This window comes from Oculina patagonica, chromosome 7, assembly GCF_052425735.1.
Source record: "Oculina patagonica isolate OP01 chromosome 7, crgOcupat, whole genome shotgun sequence".
In the NCBI taxonomy this organism is placed as follows: domain Eukaryota; kingdom Metazoa; phylum Cnidaria; class Anthozoa; order Scleractinia; family Oculinidae; genus Oculina; species Oculina patagonica.
This window is the reverse complement of record NC_135764.1, coordinates 17,613,437-17,640,570: the sequence shown is the minus strand read 5'-3', so window position 1 is coordinate 17,640,570 and position 27,134 is coordinate 17,613,437. Positions and strand designations below refer to the sequence as shown.

At 37.7% G+C, this 27,134-nt stretch overlaps 1 protein-coding gene and 1 long non-coding RNA gene across 3 annotated transcripts in view; both read left to right on the top strand.

Annotated features, from left to right (window-relative positions):
* Positions 1-27,134, top strand: part of LOC144661470 (uncharacterized) — an 83,738-nt gene that overhangs the window by 37,334 nt on the left and 19,270 nt on the right. The window contains exon 4 of one of the 2 annotated variants that reach the window (XM_078522248.1): positions 5,589-5,771. In XM_078522248.1, the coding sequence (XP_078378374.1) occupies positions 5,589-5,771 (183 nt within the window). Of the gene's footprint in view, positions 1-5,588; positions 5,778-27,134 lie in introns of both variants that reach the window. The other variant, XM_078522247.1, reaches the window with a different exon arrangement.
* LOC144661479 (uncharacterized) lies at positions 5,795-10,645 on the top strand. Its single transcript, XR_013572280.1, has 2 exons — positions 5,795-6,303; positions 7,163-10,645. It is a non-coding gene; the product is annotated as an uncharacterized LOC144661479 (long non-coding RNA).

Below are 27,134 nucleotides of genomic sequence, written 5' to 3'. Positions count from 1 at the left end.
ATGAGAAACAATCGTTTCCCAAACGAGGAAATATTGCCTTTTCGTATATAATAATCGCGAACATTTGGAAACGATGACCAGTGACTTAATGTATGTGTTATTAAGACTGGGAAGGTTAAATCACGGCACGATTTATATAAGGATAATCAGTAAAAGAGTAACGAAACTCTATACAAGACAGATATGTATATAATATCCGTGAAAAAAAAATAAGAAGAAAAAAAGAATTTTAGCCACAGGGTATGAGAGTCGATCCCGGGTCACACGCTTCAGAACGCAGAGCAGTACCACTGAGCCATCGGTTTACTGAGCAATTAAATGATGAAAAAAGTAATTCTTATACCTAAGTGACCTGTTACATGTGTTCGCCCTCTTTAAATAAAGTTGATTAATATTATTAATCACTATAATTAATATTTTCCATCGATACTATACTGTTCAAAGGAACGATTCAAATATATATATCTAACGCATTCACGAGTAGGTCATAGACCTCTTTGATTCTGATAAAGAAAATAGTGAAAAACGATTTCTACCTGTTTCAAAACTTGTGCTAATTCCTTCCCAATTTTTGTTAGTCATTTTGTGTTTTCTGAGACTTTATTGTCCAGCAATTTTTAAACTTAGAACAATATATTTCTCGGTTGAAAAAGCGAATCGACAAACTTGACGCCACATTGCTCTTGGAAATCATGCATTGCGTGCGCAACCTACAGATTAGTGAATAATCTGCTAGCAGATTATTCACTAATCTGTAGGTTGCGTGGATTCCCAGAATTAGCTGTAGGCTCTAATTAGCCAATGAGAAGACAGTGAGTTACTACAATGTATAGTAATAAACTATATTGTTTACTTTTTTGGCGGTGTGAAGCACAATAGGGTATGTAAGCAGCTTTGAAATTTTTCATCAGATACCGTAATGATTCGATTTAGCGCCCTCCTTCAAATAAGCGCCCCCTTCCGAATAAACGCCCCCCTTCGAATGTGTTTTTGTAAATAAGCGCCCCTATTCCAATAAGCGCCCCCATTCTAATTAAAGCCCCCGTTCTTATAAGCACCCCTATTCTAATATTAAGTGCCCCTATTGTGGATAACTGCCCATACTGAAGTCATCGACGTCAACTTGATAAACTCCTGACCGTTCGCCATACAGTTCATGTATATATTTACTGCTAAAATGAACAGTTATTTTAAAAGTAACTGAACTTTAAACAATTTTTAACTGTTACAGTTTCTGTTATTGTTAGATACATTTGGTTGTTTCTCAAGAAATTAAATAAGCGCCCTGTCCCGAATAAGCGCCCTCTCTCGAGGTGCCAAAAGTTAATAAGCGCCCCGGGCGCTAAATCGAATCATTACGGTAACTGTTTTCAGCCTTCTTGCAGTTTTTGTGCCATGTGCCTTAAATAACAATATTAGTCTGTTGTCGTTCCTTTGTCTGCTTTTTTAAGTAGATTTCGCTGTTGCTCTTTAGTGAGTAAATAGCTTTTCTTTCCCTCTCTGAGATATTATTATCATTTTGAGGGTGGAAAACTACTGAATCTTGTTCTAGATTTGTCTCTTCCAGGTAATTTTTGAGAGCAACCGAGTTTTGAATCGGTGGTTGCCATGTAGATTTGACATGGAAGTGATCAGGAGTAGTTTTCTTTTTGTCTGTGAACATGTTTCTTAAATGCATTGTTCTAGCGAAATAATTAATATTACTATTAATTAAAAATCCTCTAGCAAGGAGTTGTTAGAAGTAGAAACGGGAGGAGTTGGTATGAACTTAAGACCTCTAGAAAGCAGTCTTACCTTGAAAAGAGCTTTATTATTTTGAGAATTTTTTAATGTATTTCTCATTCTAAGCTCTTGTTTTCTGGGATAAAATAGTTTTGTAGTGTTTGCAATTGGGTCTGTGGGAGCGTTTCTCACAGTACCACTCAAAATTAAGTTACCACCTCTCATCTTGTTTCTCTTGAGACGAGTTTCTCGTCTTGTGAAAATCAATGAAGCGAAAATCTCTGGAATAAATTATAGGCAATTATCTAACCAGAAAACAATATCCTCTTGTTTTGATATTGTTTTTAAATGAGAGTTTTTCACCGATGAATCAACTTATAAGTTGACTTCTCACTTGTAAGAAAAATTACAAGTGGGGATAAAAACGAGGTCTGGGACCGAGTAGCGATGCTCTCCCAACTTGCAACGCGCTCAATTCACAATGTAGTCAGTGGTTTTTGGACGATGATGCAACAGACAATCTTTTCTGGCAAAGTGGATGGCAATCACGACTACCATGCCCTGGAATCACTTATTATAAAGGGGTTTAATTCTCTTAACTAAAAATCTAAAAACAGTGTGTTTATCCGAAAATTTCGTCATGAACGTATACCTGCCAACTTTTTCTGGATCAAAGGCGTGAGATTTTTATCCTGAGAGTGCCAGGATTTCCAAAGAGGATACGATAATGTCCGAAGCCTCACGAAGACGTCCGAGGTATTACAAAGACGTTCCGAACATATCCCGATCCTAGTGCGTGGACGACTGTTTTGCTAAACACGACCCCGTTCCAAATGCTTTTCTCATCAAAACTCTGAGATTTCGGAGAAAGTATCGTTATTTATTCATTTTACATGGAGTTTTTGTTTCTCATTGGTTTAAAAGTTTACATTTATTTTGGAAAGTCTGTCTGTTTTGGTTGTAAAAACTCACATTTTTCGACCAGGCGTGAGAAATTGGTTCGTAAGCGTAGTTGGGTGAGCTTGAAGTTTTCAACTCGCAGGCGTGAGACTCACGCCTAAGGCGTGAGAGTTGGCAGGTATAATGAACGTGTAGTTATAAGAACGCAGAATTTTGTGATGCTGTGCTACTTTTTAGTGCTAAAATGCAAACGATTGTACCACAATTTTCAACAGGCCCACATGGGAATTATAAATGAGGTAAAACAAAGAATGACCAATTAAGTCAACAAACAATTGCAAAATGGAGCAAGAACAATAGCTCTCACCGGCGCGGGAATATTCAGTTGCCACGTTTTCATTACCATTTCTGTGATGGTTTTATTTCATAACAAATTAAACACCACATATTGACATCAAGTACCTTTTCAGATAATCCTTTTGCTGGAGAAAACCTTTTTTTCACTACTATAAACATAGGCACGCTAAGCGTGCAGGAGTTATTTTTTCAATTTATGGGGTGGCTTGGGGTGAAACTGGGTGATTGTCCTGTTGGGATGGTTTATGCCATGGGTTGAGCTATTTGTGTATGGCGGCCCACGAAGTCACTTTTTGCACAAAATTTGCTTGCAAACAAAATAACTTTTACGTGCATTTTGATACATCAGAACTGTTTTATTCAATATGTAAATTTTCATCATTTAATTGAAAAACAAAAACTAATTCAATTATCAAAATGTCACAAAATGGCACGTTCTTATTCTGTTAACCGTAACGTGTTACTTTTGTTTGTTACGGAATACTTTTGGCTTTTTGCCAAACACTGAAACATGATATTGTTGTTTTTCTCACTTTTGTAACACGAGACCTCTGTTTTTTAAAAACGAACGTAACACGATACCCTTGTTTTTCTCGAAAAAGCCACGATTCCATATAGCCATTGAACGAAAAGTACTATAATAAACGAAGTAATAAACGCATCAAATCAAAAACCACTTTCTTCGGGAAAGTTCTTTAAAGCGCAGTACACCTGGAGTATTTGTTTTCTGTCAGAACTGTTCGACAAAGATTTTCGTTCATTCGCAACCTAATTGAGTTATCGAATTGTCACGGAATGGCACGCTCTTATTCTGTTTTTACTCTCGATCGTAGTTGCTTTTAACAGCAAAGTTAATACTTGTACCGGTTCATTAAATGTTTGAACGAGATGTTTTACAGTTGATTTCAGTTTACTTTGGCCGCCCGCTTTGCGAAGTTTGTTGGGAAATTGGAAACTTTGTTATGAAGTTGCCAATTACGTTGCGAGTTTGCGAATCAAATTGCGAACTTCGATAAGTTCCCAACTTCGGCCCGACTGAACTTTCGAAGTTTTGGTTGTTGAGGAGAAACAAGACATGTTGCTCGAAAGTCATGGCGATTTCTGAACTCGAAGATTTTAGAGCTTGTCAAGGAAAGTTGAAGTAGCTTGAAGTGCAAGGCAACGTTTCGCATCAGCGATCACGCAAGTGATTTGGCGATAAATAAATTTTATGCAGGTAGAAATTTGGTCAAATTTTAACTTTTTTGTATGAAAACACATATTTAACGATTTCTGTGAGACATAATCTTCACTGTCTTCAATTTCAAGTCTTCTGTGTTTGTAAACCGGATGAAACTGGATGGTTTATTGATTTTAATCGAATCTAAAAACTTCGAACGAAATTGCTGACTACGTCAGATTGCTTCCCCTTTATAAACTGTAATTTTATTGGTTCTGATAGTACCTGAAATCTGATTGGTGTGACAAACACACATACTTCACTGACCCACTGATTACAAGGACACGACGACTAAAGAGCTATTTTTGAAAAAATAACTCAATAAAAATAATCGAACTCCCCCACTGGTCCCATGTTGTTATTGTTTTGGCAAGTTCACAAAGAAAGGGGGGGAAGCAACTTCCCATAAATTCTCTTAAATGAAATCTGAGCGATGTTCTCACAACTTGCAAAGTAATTGTCGGGTCGGTAGTCAGCAGATACATCACCAGTTCCTCTCATTCTAAACTTGCCAAAACAATTTCAACAACAACATGGTTCCAGCAGGAGAGTTCGGTTCCGGTTTAGTTCAGTTAAGGAAGTTTTCTAAATTTTGTCTTTAAAGCCGTAAAAATGACTCTGGAAAGATTCTTGTTGTCGACATATGCAGGTGTTTCTTGTGAAATCAAAACACGACGGAAATGGCAATCAAAACGTGGCGATCGCCGGATCGAATTTTCCCGTACCCGCTGGAGCTATTTTCCTTGCTCTATTGTTTCGAGGTTGTTTGTTGACTTGGTCGTTCTTTATTTGTTTTACGTCATTATTGTGCCCTTCTGCGCTGAAAGTCGGGGTACAATCATTGCATTTCAGCGCTTAAAAAGTAATGTGACGTAACAAAATTCTGCATTGTTTTATGTATAACTAGACAACGGCGGCAGAATTTTGTGATAAAAACAGTGCATTTACATTTGTGAAAAGTGAAAATAGTTCTGACCCCTTTACAATCGCTGAATCTATGACATCGTTGTCATGATTGCTATACTTTCCATTTTGCGGGAAAATATTGCCTGCTGCTGTGCCGTCCATTTTATTTACCACTCTAGAATTAAAATTTTACAGCAATAACATTATGGTACAGTGCAGGGTGAGGATACCTTGAAGAAACCACCACGCTTATAGGGAAGGCCACCATGGTTAAGTTATCAATATGTAAGTAATTTAGTTGTGGATGTGTGGCTAGATCTATTCAGACTCGTTTAATTAAAAATTCAATATTTTTTTCTTTAAAGTAGAAAAGCTAGTTGAACCAGTGATCAATTTTGGGAGAGAATTTCAAATTTTAGGACCCTGGTAAAGTATTGGAAACTGCTTAAGATTAAGTTTTGCTCTGTGTCCATTTGTTTTGTAGAGCCAGGGCAAGTTAAATTTGAGAGTGCTGACATTTCAAAACCTGGTTCCAGCACTGATTCCACAAGTGTTGTGAGAAATGGGAGTGCTGGCCATGTGGAGAGGAGCCTTAAACTAGCCAGGAAAAAGGAACAACTGGAAAGTGAAATTCCCAGACGAAATAGCACAGGAGCAGAGATTATTGGTAAAGGTGCATGTAAATTCAAACACAACATCTCAAAAAACTTCACTTTTAAAATTAATAGTAAATTTAAGCACAAAATAGAGCACTCTAAACAAGGAGCTGAGTTCTGCTTTTCATATGCAGCTTGCACTCTCATACGGTGGCCCACAAGTGCACTCCAAATTTCAAACGATACTCTGAATTCTTTAGCCTCAATCTAAAATCTAAATCTCCTAGTATTCCTTAACCTCATTCCGAATTTCCCACAAGTTCACTCCGAATTGTAAAAGTTCACTCATAATTCTGAACCTCACCCCGAATTCTAAAAGTTCAAAAAGATCAACTGGATGCATACCTATAAAGGTTGTGGTACAAATCTAAAGTTTCCCGCCAGGTTTGGGGGCTTGAAAATCCTGCAGCATAAAAGGCATGGTGAAAATACTCCTGGTATTCATTTGTGCTCTCTTCAAGGGTAAGGTAATTCCCTGTGATGTAGACACACTGCTGTGCACTGACAGAAGCAACAAAATCCTCAGTACCACGCAGTTTGAAGGTAAGTTGAACAACTCATTGGGTCTTCCTTTTACAATGTCATGGTGCGACTTTCTGATGTAATGGCTGTTCCAGTGTTCTTTTACAAGCACTCCATCTGTAGTTCATTACCAGTAGTAAAACTTGTTGTTCCAGCAAGACCTTGAAAAGTTGATCCCAAGTAGATAAGTGTTGTCCTAGCTACGACCACCACCCTTCTATTTGTTGATTATGAGGTGAAGTTCCATTAATATGTGCCAGATGATTGTCAATGAAATAACATTGTGCTGCTTCTACAAGGCTGTTTTCAGTACAACAGTCAGTTCTAACCTTCAGGGGGCATCCTCTGCATTCCTTCACAGCATCCATATTATAATAATAAATTATCTTCCGACCACTAGGGGGTTTTTGTTTGTTCTATCCAATCATAACCATATTATCTTTCGGTTGTTACCTCCGATACAGCCACGAATTGCCAAACCATCAGGTTTTAACTTGTCATACCCATTGATATGCCAACAGTGGTTCGGCCCTGTGTAAACTCTTCTATTGAGCTTCCGCCTTCGCCTTTCGGACCCCTCAGGATCCATTTCTTGTAAGCATGTCAACACTGCTTTCCTCGACACCTGATTACCCTCGCGGCGCAAAGTATGCCACATGCTTCTGTAGCCCAATAAACAGCCAGGCCCATCTAACTCCTCTTGTATTCTAGCTCTGACATCCTGGTCATTTGAATCCAATAGTTAATCCGTCGTCGTGGAAGGCCTAGTGACTTGAATTGATCCTTGTGCGTTTGCAAGCTCATTTCAATTCTGTGGTATTTCAGCAAGAAGCACAGGAATAACCTCATACTTGTATCCTTCATTGAAATTACTTTTCAGTGCTAGTGTTTCTTCGTCAAGTTCGCACCACAGGTGGCACAAAATTTGCTGTTAAACGTCAATGGTGTCAAGTTTGCCGCTGCTTTCATGAAATAGAAGACAATGTCCTGTGATACATTTGGAAAACCCAGTCCCAATCCCTGGCGACTCTTAAAGAATTCTTAATAGTGAGGTTTAAAATTCGGAGTGTGGTTTCAAATTGGGAGTGAACTTTGAGAATTCAGGGGTGAGGTTTTGAGTTGAGAGTGAACTTTGAGAATTCAGGAGTGAGGTTTTGAATTGGGAGTGAACTTTGAGAATTCAGGAGTGAGGTTTCGAATTGGGAGTGAACTTTGAGAATTCAGAACGAGGTTTCGAATTGGGAGTGAGGCTATAGAATTCGGAGTGAGGTTATAGAATTCAGAGTGAGGTTATAAAATTTGAAGTGAGGCTATAGAATTCGGAGTGAGGATTAAAATTGGGAGTTTGGTGTGCACTTGTGGGCCACTGTACTTTCAGGTGATGACTATAGAATAGTCGTTACTGTTACAACCATTTGAGGGGAATTTTATTGCAAACAGAATTACATGTAATATAAAATGTTATGCTGAATTTGAGTATATCGAAAAGGTCCTATTCTGGCATCACACGGCAGTTAAGCGGAGCCATATGTTTTACTAGAAGGGCTGTGTGGCCTTTTCTGGCCCTGTTAGATCAAGGCGTACGGCCCTCATGTGGGACTTTTTTCATAATTATGGTTTTCCAAGGAAATTGCGTGTAGGTCCATATGGGGTCATAATTATTTGTGATAATAAAACATTGTGCTTGAGAAATCTAATACAGTATGTAACTGAAAAACAATGGTGTTGAAAATCAAAAAGGCTGAAAAAAGTGAAATTAGCAAACCTCTATGTAACAGTCCTTGGCCAAAGTTGTAGTAAAAATGAACAAAACACAGACTTGAACATGGCCTTAATGCAGCTTCTCAAGACTTCTGAGAAAAGAATGGTATAACAAACAGTATTGCTTCGAGTTTGAATGGAATTTTTAGAAGGTTGAATAAATCCATTTTATTAGTGAAAATTGATGGCAAAAGCCATCTGTTCAAGATTAGAAAATTATTTGGAAATCATGACCGAAGCAAGTCTTGTAAAAGATGCATACAGTCGAACCTCGATTATCCGCACAATAATAATAATAATAATAATAATAATTTATTAATTTATATTGCACTTTTTAACATATAAAATGAGCAAAAGCGCATTACAATATTAAAACCTAAAAATATTAAAATATACTAACTGTTGTGTACATGTAGTTTCCGATATCGAACAACATTTAATTAATAATACTACGGCAGTCAACTTCCTTTTTCAGTTTCCACTAGCCATAAAAACATCTACACAAAAAAATCTGCTTTCTGTCTTTGCTTACTTGTATTATACTGAAGTTTCTAAGGCAAAATTGCTAAATTCAGAATGTTTAAATCCTTCTATGAAGTCAAAAACGTTGTAGAAAGTTCGATTGGTCAATGCTCCATCATGAAAAGACGTATGGAATGCCTGGAGGTTCAAAATGTTTTGTAAATGAATTTGACCCGTTTTCGTCGCCTTTTACAGAGAAAAACTGCCTCAACATGATCAGTGTCTTCGGAATTTTTGTTTGTGATATAGTTTTAAAATTACAGCCTAAGGGCCGAATAAGATAAAACTTTACAAGTATACTAATGTTTAAATCTCTAAAAAAATAATATCTAAAAGGTGATCTATTTACATAAAAACAATTTAAAAAGTGAGGATGGTTAACAGCTAATCTATCGCTATTATAAAGCAACTTTTTTTCTGTTTTATGCGGAAAAATGCACCAAAGATGCGGAGGATGCAGAAGTTAGCAAACAATGCGGATCCGCGCCACCGCATCCTGCCAGATGCCCTGGTTTTATTTTTGTCTCATTAATATTCATACTTTCGATTATCCGGACTCTCAATTATCCAGACTATTTAGCCTAGTCCCAACGAGTCCGGCTAATCGAGTTTCAACTGTATCAGATAACACTGCATGCGCATCAAATCTGTTCGCTACAAAAACATAAAATTCCAGAACAAAGATGGAAATATGAAAGAACCTTGAAAGGTACTTTGTTTTGAACTTATTTTTAGTTAAGATAAAGCCAAAAAATCGAACATTTCAAAGTGCACATGTGGGGTGTAAGGATAGCTAGATAAACGGCGACTACGTAAAGCTTTCATCACATTGGGGAGTTGACAATGTTTGTGCTGTAAGACAATGTGACTTTTCAGTCGGACTTGGGAGAACTGATTTTTAACTGTGCAAAAATTTAAACATTACAACTCTTCGATCTGAGATAGGATACAGAATCCAATCTCTACCACAGGGTTTTTTTAAAGGATACTAACCAGAAAATAACACCAACAATGCAACCTCGACCCCCACCTCCATACTCAATCCCCCCCCTCCCCCAAAAAAAAAAACCCACTCCAACCACCCCCAAAAGACACAAACAAAACAACACCAAAACAAGTGCAATTTTTCAATAAACAAACAAAAATGTCGAATGCACTCCCTTAATCTCCGATTACTCCTAGTCAGTAATGTTTTTATACTGTAAGTAACAGTTATTTGGGACTAGTGCTGTTGGTTGTGTTTCATAACACTTTACAATTTTCGAAAATTTTATAAATTAACGCCATTACGTGATTCACAAAAAATGTGTTGATGTTGCAACTTTCCAATCTTTGCAATCATGTTTCCTTAAAGTATTTAAATCAACAGTCATCGAGTTATTGACATGTTGCTTTCCAAAACATTTTTATATTTAAAGAGTGAGAAATGAGTAAATCTTCCTGTGCTATTTTAGCGAGTTCAGAAATAGGACCTGCAAGAATTTGATTGGTCATGTACGGGTCCAAATATTCTATCGAACACTAAACTCTACAGATGACTCGAAGTACATTCAACGTCTTTATTCTTTGAAACTCTTATCGCCGACCAATCCAAACTAACATCAAATACAACAGACAAACAACGCGCGAAAACGAAAAATACATGCACAAATTACATAACAACAATCATCATTGTTCTCTTCTCTTCCAATAGGAGTAGTCACTGAAGAATTCCTGTCACTGAAGACACTGTCTCTGTGCGCCTCTAACAAATGCAGTCTTTGCACAGGTATATTGATCATTCCTTTTTCCGTCAAGACTTTGACAGTGCGAATTTTCCCATCTTTCCCAGGAAAGGTTTCGGCAACTTTTCCGAGTTTCCATTTTCCTCTGGAAACGTTATCTTCTGAGACCAAAACGACATCCCTTTCCTTAAGAGGGATTTCTTCCTTTGTCCACTTTTGTCGGACTGTGAGGCTTGGCAGATATTCTTTTAACCAACAAGACCAAAAGTCGCTGTTGGTACCGGTAACGCTCTGGTAGGGACACTTCTGCTTTCTTGGGTAGGTTGTCAGGACTGGACTTTGTAAATCTCTTCCAATGGCTAACAAAGGGCCCGGAGTAACAACTCTTCCATCCCTTATGTCATCACCGATGTACGTCAAAGGTTGAGAGTTTATTAAAGCTTCTATATCTGTCAGAACAGTCATCATCTCTGTGTAATTGAGAAAAGCTTTACTCAACACTTTTCGTAAGGGTTCTTTGAGTTGTCGACAAACTCTTTCCCAATGACCTCCACGATGACTGGCTCTTTCCGTTATAAACCTCCAACGTACTCGCTCTTTCGTTGGCCAGTTTCTCTTCCACGACGTTTGGGTCTATCTTCGTTGTCTTCATTCTTTGAGTCGATGCTTTGAAAACCTTTGCTGCTTTATGGAAAGTGGTCTGATTGTCCTAATGAATAACCTTTGCCATCCCTCGACGATTAACCATGCGGCGAAAGGCTTGCAAGAAATCCTTGGTCGTCATGCTGTTCAACAATTCCAAATGGACTGCACGGGTATCTTCACAAATGAAAATACATATGTAGGCTTTCGACGTAGTTGTTCCAGAGTTTCCTTTGACCTTGAGATACAGTGGTCCTGTGAAGTCCAGTCCAATGTTGGTGAATGGTGGTGCTATCTGCACTCTTTCGACTGGTAGGGGTGCCATTTTCTGTTGAACTGGCTCAGTCTTCCAACGTTTACACGTTAGGCACTTTCTCAAGACTCTCTTAACCTCTCGAGTCCAAAGTTCTTGAAACAACAACTTCAGAATCATCAAAAATGGGGTCAAGCTTCTCTTTGTCTGAGGATCTTCTTCTGTCAAAAGATGCTGGAACCATTTGTAAACATTAACGCGTCGTCTTGTGTATTCCATGAAGTTTCCAGCGCTTTTGATGAATCTAACATCTTCTTGGGCTCAGTGGTCGGCACAAGTGTTGGCGCTCTTTCATGAAGTGGTGTGGTTTCCATAACCTTCTGGGAATTTGAAGCCCATTTCGTTAATTGAAATCCCCCTTTCGATAGGAGACCACAAAGTTCATCCTTCAATTGTAGTGCACTGTCATCGTCCGGGGCACCAGAAAGCACGTCGTCCACGTACATATTCTCATTCACTTCCTTAGCTGCCACTGGGTACTCTTCTTCGTATTCTTTCGCGTGCTTTTGTACTGTAGCAATGGAAAGAAATGGAGAAGGTGTATCTCCAAATGTCACTCGGGTCATACAGTAAACGTCGGGCGCTCGATCAGATTGCAAATCTCTCCACAAAAATCATGACTGTTCTGATCCTGACGTCTGAGCTTGATTTGAAGAAACATTTTCTGCCATTAGACCGACCTTGTGGCATCTGAATCTGATTAGAACATGTCCGAGATCTGGCTGCAGCTTTGGACCTTTTAAAAGACAAGAGTTCAGAGAAACTCCATCAGGAGTTTTGGCACTGCTATCAAATACAACACGACACTAAGTAGTGGCTCTGTCTTCTCGGAATACTCCATGATGAGGGATGTATCGTATCTTGTCTGCTTTGTAATCTTCTTCGTCTATTGCTCGAGCATGCCCATCATCAATGTATTGTTTCACTGCCTCACAATACATTCTCGTCTTCTGGATTCTTTACTAGACTTCTTTCGGTGGAGACAAGTCTTTGATAAGCTTGCTCGTAATTGTCAACAAGGTGTGGGTGATCTCTCTTCCACGGAAGACCAACTTCATATCGCTCGCCATCGAACTGACATGTATTGTTGAACTGGTCAACTACATCCTTCTGCTCGGCCGTTGTTTCGCCTCTCTGCTGGTCTACAATTCCGATGGCGTTAAGTTGATCATGCGCATTGTACATCTTCGTCACGGTTAGCATGGCTGTCGTCTCTTCACCCTTCTTACATGTAGATCCTGGGACAGGACCACTCAGAAGCCAGCCCAGTCTGGATTTTGTTGCGATTGGAGTTCCTGGTCGTCCTCTTTTAATGCTTCCTTGTACTAATTTGTAATACTGGTCAGCACCAACCAGGAGGTCCACAGTAGCAGCTTTCCTTGGGAAATTGTCAGCGAGCTTCAGATTTCGCAGATGATTACATCTTGTTACATCAACGTCTACAGCTGCAAGAGGACTGCATAAATTGTTTATAGTCCAGGCAACAATAGAAATCATTTGACCAGGCATCAATAGAAATAATTTGACCATCATTCGAATCAAGGGGTGTCAGCTTAAACGTCACGCGATTCATTCGTTTGTGTTGCTCTTGACCTCCCAGTACTTTAATCTTCATGTTTGTTGGAGATCCATGTCTTCTCGTGTTCAAGTTGTCAGCAACAGCTGTTCTTAAAAAGGTCTCTTGCGAACCACTGTCCAATAAAATGTGCACGGAACATTCCTTTCCTTCGTAAATCATTCTTGCACAAGCAGTTGGTAGTAAATTCTGCTTGCACATGGAAACAAATCCAGACAAAGTTTGAGTCTCCTCGTCATTCGGTCTCGTCTGGTCTGCACTGTGCAGCAACTGATGATGTTTTTTGCCACACCCATCAACAGGGCATCGCGGGGCCTTACATGTTCGTGCATTGTGAGCGATGCTTCCAGGCTGTAAGCAGTTGAAGCAAGTCGGTGCTCCTTTCCTTTTCATTAGCATCTCCCATCTCTCATCAGTTGTCTTGGTAAGGGCTACTGGGCATTTCCATGACTCATGATTTTTTTCACAGAACCCACATTTCATTTTCTTACTCTCAGACGCACCCATCAGTGACTGTGCTGACATATTCTCTTCGTCTTTGCCTTTTCTGCCTTTGTCATACCTCCGCTTGTGTTTTGGCAGTGAACCTTTCGTGTCATCGGGAGCTTCTTTACTAAGGACGTGACCCTCCAAAAACTAAAAGAATTTCTTTATGTTAATCTCTTTGTCTTCCTCCTCAGTTTCGTACTTGGTGAGCTCCAACTCCCATTTCTTCTTAAGCTCACGTGGCAACTTAGTGTCGAAGATTGGCAGCAACACCATAGACAGACTAGGGTTATCATCAGGCTTAATACCAAGTGACTCCAAACTTCTCATCCTGTTTCGCAATGTGTCGTACAGATCTCGTAACGATTTTCCATCAGTATTCTAAGGGACATCCAGAACCAAAATAGACTTGACGAGTTCGTTTGCAAGTAAACGTTTCCGTCCAAAACGATTTTGTAGGTCTTGAAAGGCTTTAGAGTAGTTGTCATTCATAACTGAATATCCTTCAATACACTTGAACGCTCTGCCAGAGAGACATGACCGCAGATGAGCTAACTTCTGCACATTGCTAAATTTCCTGTGTGAATCAACTAAAGCAATAAACGCATCATGAAACGCTGGCCATTCCAACACATTCCCTGAAAACTTTGGCAGTTGTAACAGTGGTAACTTGACTCCCGTAACATGCTCAGTAAAATCACTCGGTGCAGTAAATTGTGAATTGACTCCATTTTTCGCAATAAAATCTTCTGCCCTTCTGGAGATCCGTAATATTTGCGAATGAAAGTCATTCCACTCACTGAGAACTTCTTCCGTCAATTTCTCGTCTTCAACACTCGTTAAAACTTCCTCCACTGAGTGTTTACAGTCCGATTCATACTCATTCAACTTCTTCAATTGACGCTCAATTCTCGCGGGTGCGGCTTCTGCATCCATTAATTTCTCCAACTCGTTGCACACACATTTCGCATTTTTCTCCAGGAAAGTTAATTTTCGTTTAACCGCAGTCATTTTCGAGCCATGGACAGGTCGATCTCGATCCGTTTCTATTCTTGTGTCGTCAGATGGCTTATCGAAGGACTGCATCATCTTCTCAGAAGAATCCTTGATAGCTTCCGTTAACGACTCCCGAAACTTTAGAAGCGATTCTTCCACATATGCACCCATTTTGTTAACAGAAAATTCAACTTGATCAATCCTCTGATCTGACTTACGAAGTTGTTCCGTGATAAATGAAATTGACTCGTCTAACTTCACTTCGACATCAGTCATGATTTCCGCAACGGGCGCTTCTTTCTCGCTCTCGTGTGTTGATCTTTTCCTTGGCGTCGGCACAGGCTTAGGAGTTCCGTTTTCCAATGTTAATTTTTCTTTGTAGTAGTCAAGCAATCGTTCTTTCAGACTTGCTTTAGTTTCATCTTGCGACAGTCCGAACGTGAAGCAAAATGTCTTCAAATCCTCGATGGTTAACTTGTTGACTAATCAAAAATACTCTTTAGATGGCACGATGGATGGTGTAGCTAGTGTGTGCACACGAGTGAATGAAGTATGTTTGTTTGTCACACCAATCAGGTTTGAGGTGCTATCAGAACCAATGAAATTGTTGTTTATAAAGGGGTAGTAATCTGACACAATCTGGTTGTAAGCGAGCGATTTTATTTGAAGATTTTAGATTTGTAGGAGGCGGAATTGGTGAGTTGCCTGCTTACAGTGCACACGCCGCCAGCAAATTAAAATACCCAACACTAAATTGTTATTTGAGCATTTGTTTAAGATGGGCTAGTTTTGCTGACTGTAGCGGAAATTGCATTTTTTAAGCATTTGCACAAAGTAGATTTGAAGAATATTGTTCTGATTGTGATGTTAATACTTTGGGTATATTTAAGAGTCAAAAATGGTAAGAAATCTTATTCAGAGTGTGTTGTGGCCTCTTGTTTTAAGAGTTTGTGACAAGGAAACTTCCTAAATATCGCTTGAGACTTTGTGGCACCAACTGAAAACTGCAATGAATTAGACCATTTGCATTATGACGTAAAAGCGCAAAGACTTCTGGTAGTTGTAGTTAAGTTCGCGGGAAAAAACCATTTCTGCCTTATGATTGGCTTAGGGCAGCCAAGCGTGAAGGTTGACATCCAGGACTTTTATTTTGATTTCAAGTTTACGCTCTTTGTCGCTTCGAAATTTGTTGATACATTTATTTTTTCAGTTCCCTGTTAAAAATATAGAAAACAGGATGATAGCTTTGGAATGAAAATTGACTGAGTTCTGTGGTTTAACCAAGACAGTCAAATGTTGTTCGTGTTCAAGTATGCGGTACGTTGTGTGGCGGAGTTGACTCGGTAGAAATTCATTCATCGCGGCCGACAACTTCTCTTCGTAAATAATTTTAGCCTAATATCACAGCTTCAAAACATCGCGCACTGAACAGATTGCTTGAAAGGACGAGTCTAGGATATAATTAAATTTGTGTAGAATCAAGTGAAAGCAAGGCAAGCCATTGACTTTGTCCATCATCTATTTTTAGACGTTCAACAAACGATCGCTTCCATCGATCGCAGGTGAATTAATTCTTCACTGAAAAGCTTAGAAAATTCACCATTTATCATGATTGCTCGGCGGGACGATCAGTTTAATTTATTTTTACAGCGAGACAGAGCCGTGTAAGAGTCAAATAATTTTCCTCGTTCAATTGAGCCTCATTCGATCATCAATGAATCATGAAGGGTCAATCATAAAGGATTTTCAAACTACCCTGTGCAGGTGAATACAGATTTAATATTTGTTTTTATCTTAAAATTTTATTTCTGTTTTCTCAAATTAGAACTGTAATTGCAATATTCTTTAACAAAGAAGTTTTCTTGTTTTTGTGTTGGAAATATCAACTCGTGGAGTAGCAGTTGTGGTTTCAATCCGAGCGAGGGCCGTGCGAGTAAATATAATTTTATTTCCATAATCTTGTTGATGAACGATTACTTGTGAGACTCGAATGGTTAGCCTCAAAGATTTTTACGAGTGTAGACATCATGTACTGTACTTCCCCATGTTTAGAAGGGGTAAAATATTGCGTCTTCGCAACCTGGCAAGCAAAAGTTTTAGGAATTTAATTAAATAACCGCGCGGACTCGAGGGGAGGAAACACTCGTTGAAACTTCACTACAAAACGCAACCCAGCAAATATACAATTTCTTGCATAACTTTTTTTCCATTTTAACAGACTTGGTTTTATACTAAGAGGTTGCTTTTTCCGCTTTAAATGAAGCCACAGGGACGTCTTCTTCGGTGAGAGTATTTTTCTTTACCTCCATCACGATTTTCTTTGGCAAGCGGGCTTGGTGACGATTCAAAATTTCCCGCGAACCTAACTACAACTACCAGAATTCCTTGCGCTTTTACGTCATAATGCAAATGGTCTATTAGTCTCTTTTTAGCGGACCCACGTTTTTTTAAAGTGCCTATGAAGTAAAAAATAATTGCTGTTTATTTTAAAGGCTTTTCAAAATAAAAAAGAATGGCGTTTTCCTTTTTGCAATATCTTTTTTCGTTTTAGAGATATTTACGTTTTTATATTATGCAAATGAGGAAAGTGATGACGTCATTAATTGTTCCACAAATAGATGAAGTATTGAATAAAGAATATCTCTTGGTATATTTGAGCTGTGTTCTTCAAACTTGGCACAAATAATGTACACCACAAAAGACACAAAATGACACCTGTCAGTCGTGCCATTGCCATGGCAACAGTTTTGCTGCCTATATTAATTAATTAATATTAATACCTATATTAATTAATACTGGTATCCCCAGTTTTTGCTTAATCAAAGATGATCCACTCCCAACAAGCTAATGAGGAGAGTTTTTTTTTCTTTTTTTTTTTCTAATGAGGAGAGTTAGGGTAATAGGGCATTATGTGTGTTGCAAGCTGGACCCTCTGTCCCACTTTAAAGGGTTGCAAATGGAGATGTTTGGTTTATGACAGAAAGAGCTTGGAACCAAGAGTGTTCTTGGTTACATCATAGTATGAGCCATCTTGCACCTTTAAGGAAGGTCGCTACTGATGCCAAGTTTCAGAAATATCACCTTTATATTTTCAGAGATATCCTTGATTTTGTAATCTATCTTTTAGTGGAACAATTTATGACGTCATCACTTTCCTCATTTGCATAACACAAAAACATAAATATCTCTAAAACGAAAGAAGATATTTCAAAACGGTAAACGCCATTCTTCTTTATTTGTAAAGGTCTTTCAAATAAGCATTAATTAATTTTTACTTCATAGGCACTTTAAAGGTCAAATGAACAGAAATTTCAAAATGCCATTTTAACCAACCAAATGCTAAAACTATCAATTATTTAGTAAACTTAAGAAAAAAATTTGCTTTCCGAGCCTTAAAGTGTGAATAACAGCAAAAAATACAAAGATTTCCGAAGACTTCACGGAAACGTTTTTGAATGAAATGGAAGGAATGGAACAAGTTTTTGACGTCATAATTGGTGTTTTTGAAGACGACCGCAGATCGATTCCATAGACTGCACCGACGTCAACGACAACGTCTGGTGGAAGATTAATTTGTTTTACTTGAGAATCTCGCAACTGTCTGGACGTATTCTGCTGGTTTATTGCTTTAAGAACTAGCTTCCGCTGAAAATTCAAAGAGAGCGTTTAATCCCAAATAGAAAAACCAAGTATTAGCTGTCGTGGCTGACGTTGTCCAAAATACGCAGAATTTCGTCATTTTTTTGTGTTCTTTGGCAGAGAACGACTTTGAAGTATACCAAGATTCAAACCGGTCGCACGTGCATAGTTAACGGACGTGCAGATAATTCTGCTCATTAAGTAAAACGTAAAATGCTAATGAGAAGAACAATAGAGATTCCTGATTAATTTTGTTTTCATACCAGCGTGCATTCTACCTATGTCTCACCTGATTATGCAAAACGACAGCAAACAAAACTTGAAGCTATTTTTGAGCTTTAGCTATTTTATTTAAAAAAAATGCGCGTCTCTGGACAACAACCAACAATCAATCAACTGAAAAACGGCCGAACAGAACGAAACACATTTTTTGCTGCAAAGCCTTAGCGTAGCAGCAGAACTATTTCTTCACTGACGATGATTTTGAGTGCATGCAGTACGTATGATCAGCGGCATGTAAAATGTGGAAGCTGCATTTGTCGTTTGCGATGTCCTTTTCGCTAAAGAGCAAGACGTTAAATTTTAAAGCACTGCCGCTTGCGCTTCTGTTCCGTACTTTGTAAATGCTTCCCAAGAAACCTCTCTTGAGCAACATGGTCAAGTATAGTGCCGGGGAAACGGTCTTTTCGTCCCTTATGCGCCAGCTCTGATTCATGAATAACGAATTTACGAGGCCTTCTTATAATTCGCTTTCATAATTATCCATTACTAAGTTAATTTAAGGGGAAAAAATACTTTTTGTGCTTTAAGCGCGAAATATGTACAGCAAAAACTACGAAGATTATTTGCGAAGGCTCCATAAAAACGTTTTCATAATGACCGCGCGCTAGAATGGAACGAGCTTTGAGCTTTTTGACGTCATAACTTGGTGTTTCTGATGGCTTTGCGATCGAATTACACGTGCTTTGTTATGTTACATTGCTTCCTCTTCTCAATATCACTAGCATTTCACTCGCTAAGAAATTAAAGATTAAATCTTTCACATCTGAAAATGTGAAAATCCGAAACATTCCTATGACCTTCCGTTCCGCTCCTGCTATTATAATTAATATTCTTATAACTCACTTCGCAGCACTTACGGTGACTCGATCGAAATAAATGACGTGCTGTATGCCTGTCAAAAATGTCTAATTACTTCACCATTTCTGACTCGATTTCCCTCAGACGTTCACATTTTACTCGAAATTTATCGAAGATTAATACACACGCCAATATGTCGATGTAATGATTGCGAGTTTTGTGCGATGCTACTTTTATTGAACACAACTATTTGGATAAAACTGCTATTTACAGAAAACTGAGCGCTAGGATTTCCTTTAAACTACTGCAATTAGCTTATTATAACATCTTATTATGACTCTCTAAGTTTCCGAGAAATCGTCGCAACAGAAACCTCGATACAATTTGATCATCAAAAAGTTAATCTCGGGCAAACCTCGAGGCTGGGAGCGCTCCAGCTCTTCCACATTTCACCCAAAAGTACCATAACCGAAGACAAAGAAAGTTCAATGCATCAGTTTTTTTAGCTCCAAATCACATTCGGCTATTTGCAACGATGAAAAAGTTTGAGCAAATACTATAAACTCACCATTTGCGTCAAAATGTAGGAAGGTCGCCAAATGAACGTTTTTCTAAATTACATGAAAACTATCCGTACGAATTCCTTAAAACAACCGGAACATTTATTTGAACATCTTACACAAACTTTGTGCTACTCTACATTTCTGGAGCTGCTGGATGAATTATTTTTTTAAAGTGAAGCACTACTCCAACTCTCTATTGAACACGGCCATGTTGTTGTTTGAATTCTACAGCTGACGCTATGCAAATATCCTTGGATTTTATTAGAATTTGAAGAATTCACACATGGATAAGGGGGGTACATTTTACCCCATAAGACAGCGGTTATTTGAATAACAATAAACAGACTACAATGTGTTATTTCAACTTTAGTACCAACCCTTTTCAAATTTCATGTGGCATAAATTAAGGACACCTCTTACATCAGAACATGAAGCAACTGAACACTGTCAATGCACCCCCCTTATCGATGTGCAAATTTTTAGGCGAGGACGTAGTCTCGAGCCCAATGTTCCGTCCGCCATCTTGGAGTGTTCGCTCGAGCATGTGAGAATTTTTCGCAGCCAGAAGCTTTGACTCGATTAGTAGCTGATATTTTTTTCGCTCACTTACAAACTTTTTGTGATATCAAAGTACACAATTGATATCAAAGTACACAATGTGTAGGGACTAAACTATTTGTCATTTGAACTACTGCCTGGCGACATTGTAACCTGAGCTTTAACTGAAGATGAGAAGTGCAGAAGACGTACTGGGACAACTGCAGCTGAGGTGAGCTATCTAAAGTTTATTTTGCTTGTACTTTATTGAATACCGTAGTGTTGGAATAACATAAATGTCAAAGTATTTATTGAATCGAAATAACGATTTTAAAAGTGAAATATCTGCCAGATGTTGTTATATTTAATTTGCTAAAATTTATAGATCAGAAAGCTGATTCGCGATCCCTTCTGTCAACAGAACGTTTTCACTCTTACTACTTGGTCAGATTTCAACATTGATTTTAATAGTGGTGTACAAAGCAGCAGTAAATCTATATTAACAAATGATTGTAAAATATGGATACAAACAAACTTATTTCAGGCTTTACCACTGATAACAGAACTACAATTGATCATATATTTATACAAATCTAAATAAATCAAGAGTCCAAACTGGTGTTCTAGAGACACACCTCAGTGACCTTAAAGCTGTGTGGTTAACAACCAAAAAAGAGTATATACATTTATTTTTGTAGGCTATCATAACTAGTAAATGATTTAAGAAAGATATAATGTACATGTAGAAAGATGTGTTTCAGAAAAAAGAAAAATTTAAGTGAATTACAGTAAGTAACTACTTATGTTGCATTAAATTGTTGAAGGTAATCAGTCTTGGTGTCTAAACAAATATGTGTTAAACAATTATTAATTTTTTCAGCTATTGATTCTTTCTTTCATTATGTTTACAGAACAGATTGAAATAAAAACAACAACAACAGAAAACATCCAAGATACAGTTTTCAAAGAATCCACTGATTGCTGTGCTTTGTCCTAATTGCTTCAATATGTTTAATCTGCACTTTGTCAAGAAGCACCATGAATGTGTGAATGTAGCTATTACATTGGAACTGGTTATTGGCCTCTATTCTGCCTCTATGCAATATGTACATAATAAAAAGCCCAATCTTCACTATGAATGGCAGATATATTTGAAGCAAAACACAGCGAAAAGCATGTAGCAATAACACCAAAGTTAAAAAACGGTGTAAAACATCTCTGGATTTACTACTGAAAGACCCTCAATACAAATTCATCACTGGCAAAACACTGTATCAACTCTACTTCCTAGTCTCCACTTGTACTGTATCAAAATTTTGGACTTATTGGACTTGCTTGCATCACAGATTGTACAGATAGTGCAAACAACTATCAGCCCCATTTAAATTTAACAAGAGTCAATCAAGATATTATATCAACTTTTCTTCCTGGAAACTTGTACTTCCTTGCATTGTGTTTTACCTGCAAATGATATTAAGTGTTTGGACCTACTGGACAAAGGGTACGTTACAGACTGTACAGTCAGTGCAACTGTCAGCTATATTTAAACAAGAAGCAATCTAGAACATTATTGCAAGGCAATATTTTTATGCCAAACTCTTGGAAGTTTCCTTGCTGTCTAGTACAGTTACAAAATATGTTGCATTCCATTGTCAAAAGTCGTGATAAAAGATATTAGAATTGTACAAATTAAATTGCCAATTTTGTGATCAAAGCAGCTTATTATTTGCCTTTTATTAATTAACGTTGGTTACAAACTAACCATACCTTGGAATGCACAACTAAAAACACCACTGGAAAACAACGTGCTGTATTTTAAAATTCTATTTACCTGACAAACCCATTTTCCCTCCTTTATAGCAAATGACTCAGTGTCTCAACTTTCGACTTAGAGCGAGGAGCCCAAAAAGGTGACCACTTTTAATGTATTCATATTCTTTCTTGCAGGTTTTATCCAATCAGAAGCTCGTCACAGCTTCTCATTGGAAAACGGCTGCATGAAAGAATGTGAATTAATTAAAAGTGGTCACAAATGTGGGCTCCTTGCTGTAAATCACACTTTAATCAACGATATCAATTTCGGCGTTCAATTACTTGGATATCTTTTGGACTCACAATTTTACTCAATAGACATTATTGGCTTTGACAGTGTAAATTGCTATTTCAAACCACATGATGCTGCCCAGAGAACTTGTTTTTTTTTTAAAACAAGTAAAAAAAAAATAAAACTATCTGAATACCAAGAGCATTTGTTTGAATTTGAAAGAAATGATTCTCAAGAGTGATGCCACATAGTCTGTAAAGGGACAACCCATGCAAAAATAAATGTGTGATCACACTTCGAAAGTGTGATAATAGTGTGATTCTTGAAATCACACATCATCACACTTTTAATCACGCTTTGCATCTGTGATTTGGCAAAAATCACACTTTCTTAAGTGTGATTATGTGTGATAAGTAAAGTGTGACTTTGATGGTTGTAAAGGTTGAATCACACTTTCATAAATCATACCAATTTTATAGCTTAGACTTTAAGTCAATGTCTCGGAATTCCAAGCTCAAACACAACAAATAAAAAATGAGCACCATTTAACACGAAAGCATTCCAATACAAACTTTGATACTCGCTGAGATTTAGAAACATAGAATTGTGTTTTCACCTACCCAGCTGCATGCCATCGTGAATAGAATATTAAGGACTTTCCACTCTTCATATTTTCGAAAATCATGGCAGATAAACTGAGCAACTGATATGTATTTCATTCTCACCATTTATTTCTTTATAAACCTTGAAAATTTCACCTGAAGGAGATCGTGGGTGCTTACCATTTAGCCAAAAAATCCGGAAATTTCGGTTTGAAGTCAAATGGTAAGGTAATTTTCCGGAAATTCCATTCGGAAATTGTGGACTACCTCTAGAGGTACTCCACTTTTTCCGTTCGGAACGGAACATCGGAAATTTCCTTACCATTTGAACGAATCTTCCGTTTCCAGGCCCTTTTTAGCACTTTCGCGCGGTTTTAGTCGTGTTTTATACAATATGGCGTCTTTACTGTGACCAATTTAATAGAACGTGTATGTTCACCTCGACCATAGAAATGTCAGCACTTTTTTTAACAGGAGATAAAAGCTGCCTGCCTCTGGTATTCCACGTTGGAATTGTTCATGTGACAGGATCTAGCTCGGCCGTGCCGATTTTCACTCGACTGCGAAATTCACTCGGTGCGTAGGTGGGAACAGTTACCTCAAAATAACCTTGTATTCTGTTTAAATCGCGTTTCATGGAACAGCTGACGGCAGTAAACAGCATCAGCCCATCTTATTCGTCGAAAAGTTTGTTTTCTACCTCAAAATATTCAGCTATATCGACAGAAAACAACACTGAATTTGGCGCTTGATCGAGTGAGCGGAATGAAACGCCTGGTAGAATAATGGTAAGCGAAATCTCATCCGGTTGGTCGGCATATTCGGAAAATCGCTTACCATTATGCAACGGTCACACCAACCGGATTTTTCTTACAAATGGTAAGCACCCACGTGTAGAACGAGCATTCCTCTCCTTTGATCAGCTTGCGATCGAACGGTATATACTTCATGTAACACCATGATTATTGAGCCCGCAGTAAAGGCTCCAGCGGATTTGTGTGGTTTAACCAATTATGGTACGTGAATCACCCCACGTGACTATTATCGTTATTCATTCTCGATTTTGGCGCGATTGTTTTGAATTCTGCAGGCCGTTTGAACACTCGTGAGATTGTGAACATTGCAAATTGTATTCTTAACTACTTTTAATAGTTTAAGAGAAGAGATTGTGCTTGTAAAAAGGTGAACAGTGTACTATAAAAGCTTGTGACTCTTGGAGCGGATCAAAGGTCTTGGTTTTGAGGTGTCATGTAATGGATGCAGTCGTTTATAACATGCATTGGTGAGTACAACTAAGCTTAATATTTCTCTTATTAAAAACCAGCTGGACTTTTTAAAGTTGAACTGCATGCATGCAGGCTTTAGATTTGCAGAAGCATAACCCTATGTTTGTACAAACTAACAGAATGAAATCTCTGTTTATATATTAACACTGTTGTCAGAGCAAATCAAGTTCTCGCATTTATTGCTCCAAAACATACATGAAATAAATATTTAACTCTACCTTCATGTTTCTGTCCTTATAACCATCCAAAACAGACATACTCTCAAAAAGCAAGGGTTAAACTCATTCCATAAACCAAAAAAGCGATCAGGAGCTAAATATTTAGTGGCAAATCTAACATTTTTGCCAAGCCGCGATCAATGGACATGTTGAAGTCACTCCACAATGTGGGATGATAAATAGCAGATTTTGTCTTGTGCCAACATGCCGAAGAAAATTTATCAGTTATTGATCACTGTTGAGGTCCACGATTTTCTTTTCTCGTTTTGTTCTGAGGATGCGTAACATTTTGGGAGATGAAATACATAACAAAATGGCCACCATTTTATCTTCCTCTTTGCAAATGCTGACGCTCAAAGTCAGGTGACTGTCGGCTTCATGACTTAAGTTACAAGGACTTGGCGAAGTTCACTAATGATTCATAGTACAGCAATTCTTATTGGCTTGATGTATTTCCTTATGTGCCCAAGGGCACGAAGAGGACTGAGTGAGTGAGTGATGTATTTCCTGTGACTTAGTAACCAATCTAATTGCTCATTACATTGATGCGCCAATTTGGCATAAAAAGGTGTTTATGCACTGGCCAATCAGATTGGCCTGGGGTGCGAATAGGGTTAAATTAAGGTAATTATTACTTAAAGTGCCGTAATCAGTAATAAATATTCTTTAATGCCTGATTCTCTCCATGGCACACGCCTGTTGAAAATCGTGGTAGTTGTATTCATCATTGCTAAGTGTCGCGCATGGTTTGATGAATACAATTACCATGATTCGACCCTGCAGGTGTGTGCCATAGAGGGAATCAGGCATTAAAACAGTTACAAAAATATCATGAGATTATAATTAATCGCATTTAATTTATTATGTTTACAGGAAAAAGAACAAGGAAACTTTCTAATTAAAGTGGACAATATAAGCAAAACAGTTGATAGACAGCTAGCAGCTAAGTCTGTTTTTTTCTTTTTCTGAGTCAGAAACCATTTGATGTATTGTTCCCTAATGCACTGGGAATATGAAAGTGTATACAACAAAAAAGTGTTAACACGCAGCTCTAGCCTTATGGTAATTAAACTGAAACTGAAAACTATGTGTAATTTTGTATGCCTATAAACAAACTCCTCTTTAAGGTTCAGCAGAATTTTGTCTACCTGTAAAAAGAAATTTCTGGTTGTTCCCAAAATTAGCCATTAATTCCTTTAAAATGTAAGTTTTAAATAAAGCAATTTTGTCAGTGTATTGTGAAGCATAATCAAATTAAAGTTTCCTGTGAAGGAACTTATGGAGCCGATAATTCTATTAATTATTTAGTTGTTGGTGCATGTCAAATATACATGCAATAATACATGTTGCATTTGACCATGTACACTGTGGGTAGCAAAGTAGAACTAAAATTCGTTATAGATGTTATTACATGTATACACTTTAATAATGTGATCAGAAGAAGCGTGATTTTATCCAGAATCACACTTTTGGTAGTGTGATTCACACTTTTAGTAGTGTGATCACATGTGTGATCACACTTTTTAAAAAATCACATGTGTGATCTCACTTTTTTTCACACTTCTTTTCACACTTTATCACACTTCTTATCACACTATACAGAAGTGTGATATAAAGTGTGAAAAAGTGTGATTAAAAGTGTGATTCACACTTCTTATAAAAAATCACACGTGATCACGCTTTACATCACACGTGAGATCACACGTGTGATCACACATTTATTTTTGCATGGGTTAAATAACAAACAAACAAAGCCCAAAAGGCCTATTCTCAGTTCTTTGTCTTGAATTTTTAACATACTGACTTGCTTAACTGGAACGTCCTCGCCTTAGTATGCATTGCATACCGGTTATTCAAATTCTCGGAAATTCCAAGGAAATTTGCATAGCGTTAGCTGCAGAATCCAAACAACAACATGGCCGTGTTCAAGAGCTGGAGCGTTCCAAGCCTTGAAGTTTGCCCGAGATTAAAGGGACCGTGTCACAGATTTTAGCCAAACTTAGGCATAGGAAATGACCACCAAATTCGTTTAAATATATAAAATAACATCTTAAAACAGTGAAGGAATATTTAAATAACACACCAAATGCAAAAGAAGGTACGGATGGCCAAAAGTGACGAAGATTGAAAAAGATTGCGATATGGGTTTTTGAAAAGTGATCCGGCGGAACAGTTTTCAAAGTTAATCTTGTTTGCTTGTAACTTTAAATTATAACGCCGGGAAACACATTTGGCTGCAGTAAAGTTATGGTTTTGTTATTTAGAATCATAAAATTAATTTCTTTGCAAACATTTAGTTTCATAGCGGGTGTTTGGCACAATTTTATAACATAAAATTAACTTTTTTTTTCTTTTTTTTTTCCACTTTTTATTAAGATCTTATGAAGCTCAATTATGTTACAACAAGATAATTAATAACACTTATCACCACTGGAATTAACATTTGTGTGCCCTGTTACATGTATCATATTTAAATTAAATTAAAGCTCTAAGAATTGAGTTAATCTAAGTTCTTAATCTACTGTTTAAATAAGGTAGCCATCTAGCCTGAAATTTACATTCTGTGTTATTTTTCAACGCTAAATATTTTTCAGTTTTGAATTTTTCCTTGACGATTTGTTTGATCACATCAAAATTGGGTTTTACATCATGTTTCCTACTTGTCCAAATATGTATTTTAATAAGAGTAATAAAATAGTTCAGCAGATCTGTTTCCATATCCAATTTACCTAGTAACACATCTTGTAATGTGAGGTCCACCCGTTTGCCGGAAATCGAAAGCCAGAAGAATTTTAGCTCATTCCAGAGTATTCTTGAAAAATGGCATTCAAAAAATAGGTGACATATAGTTTCCGATTCAATT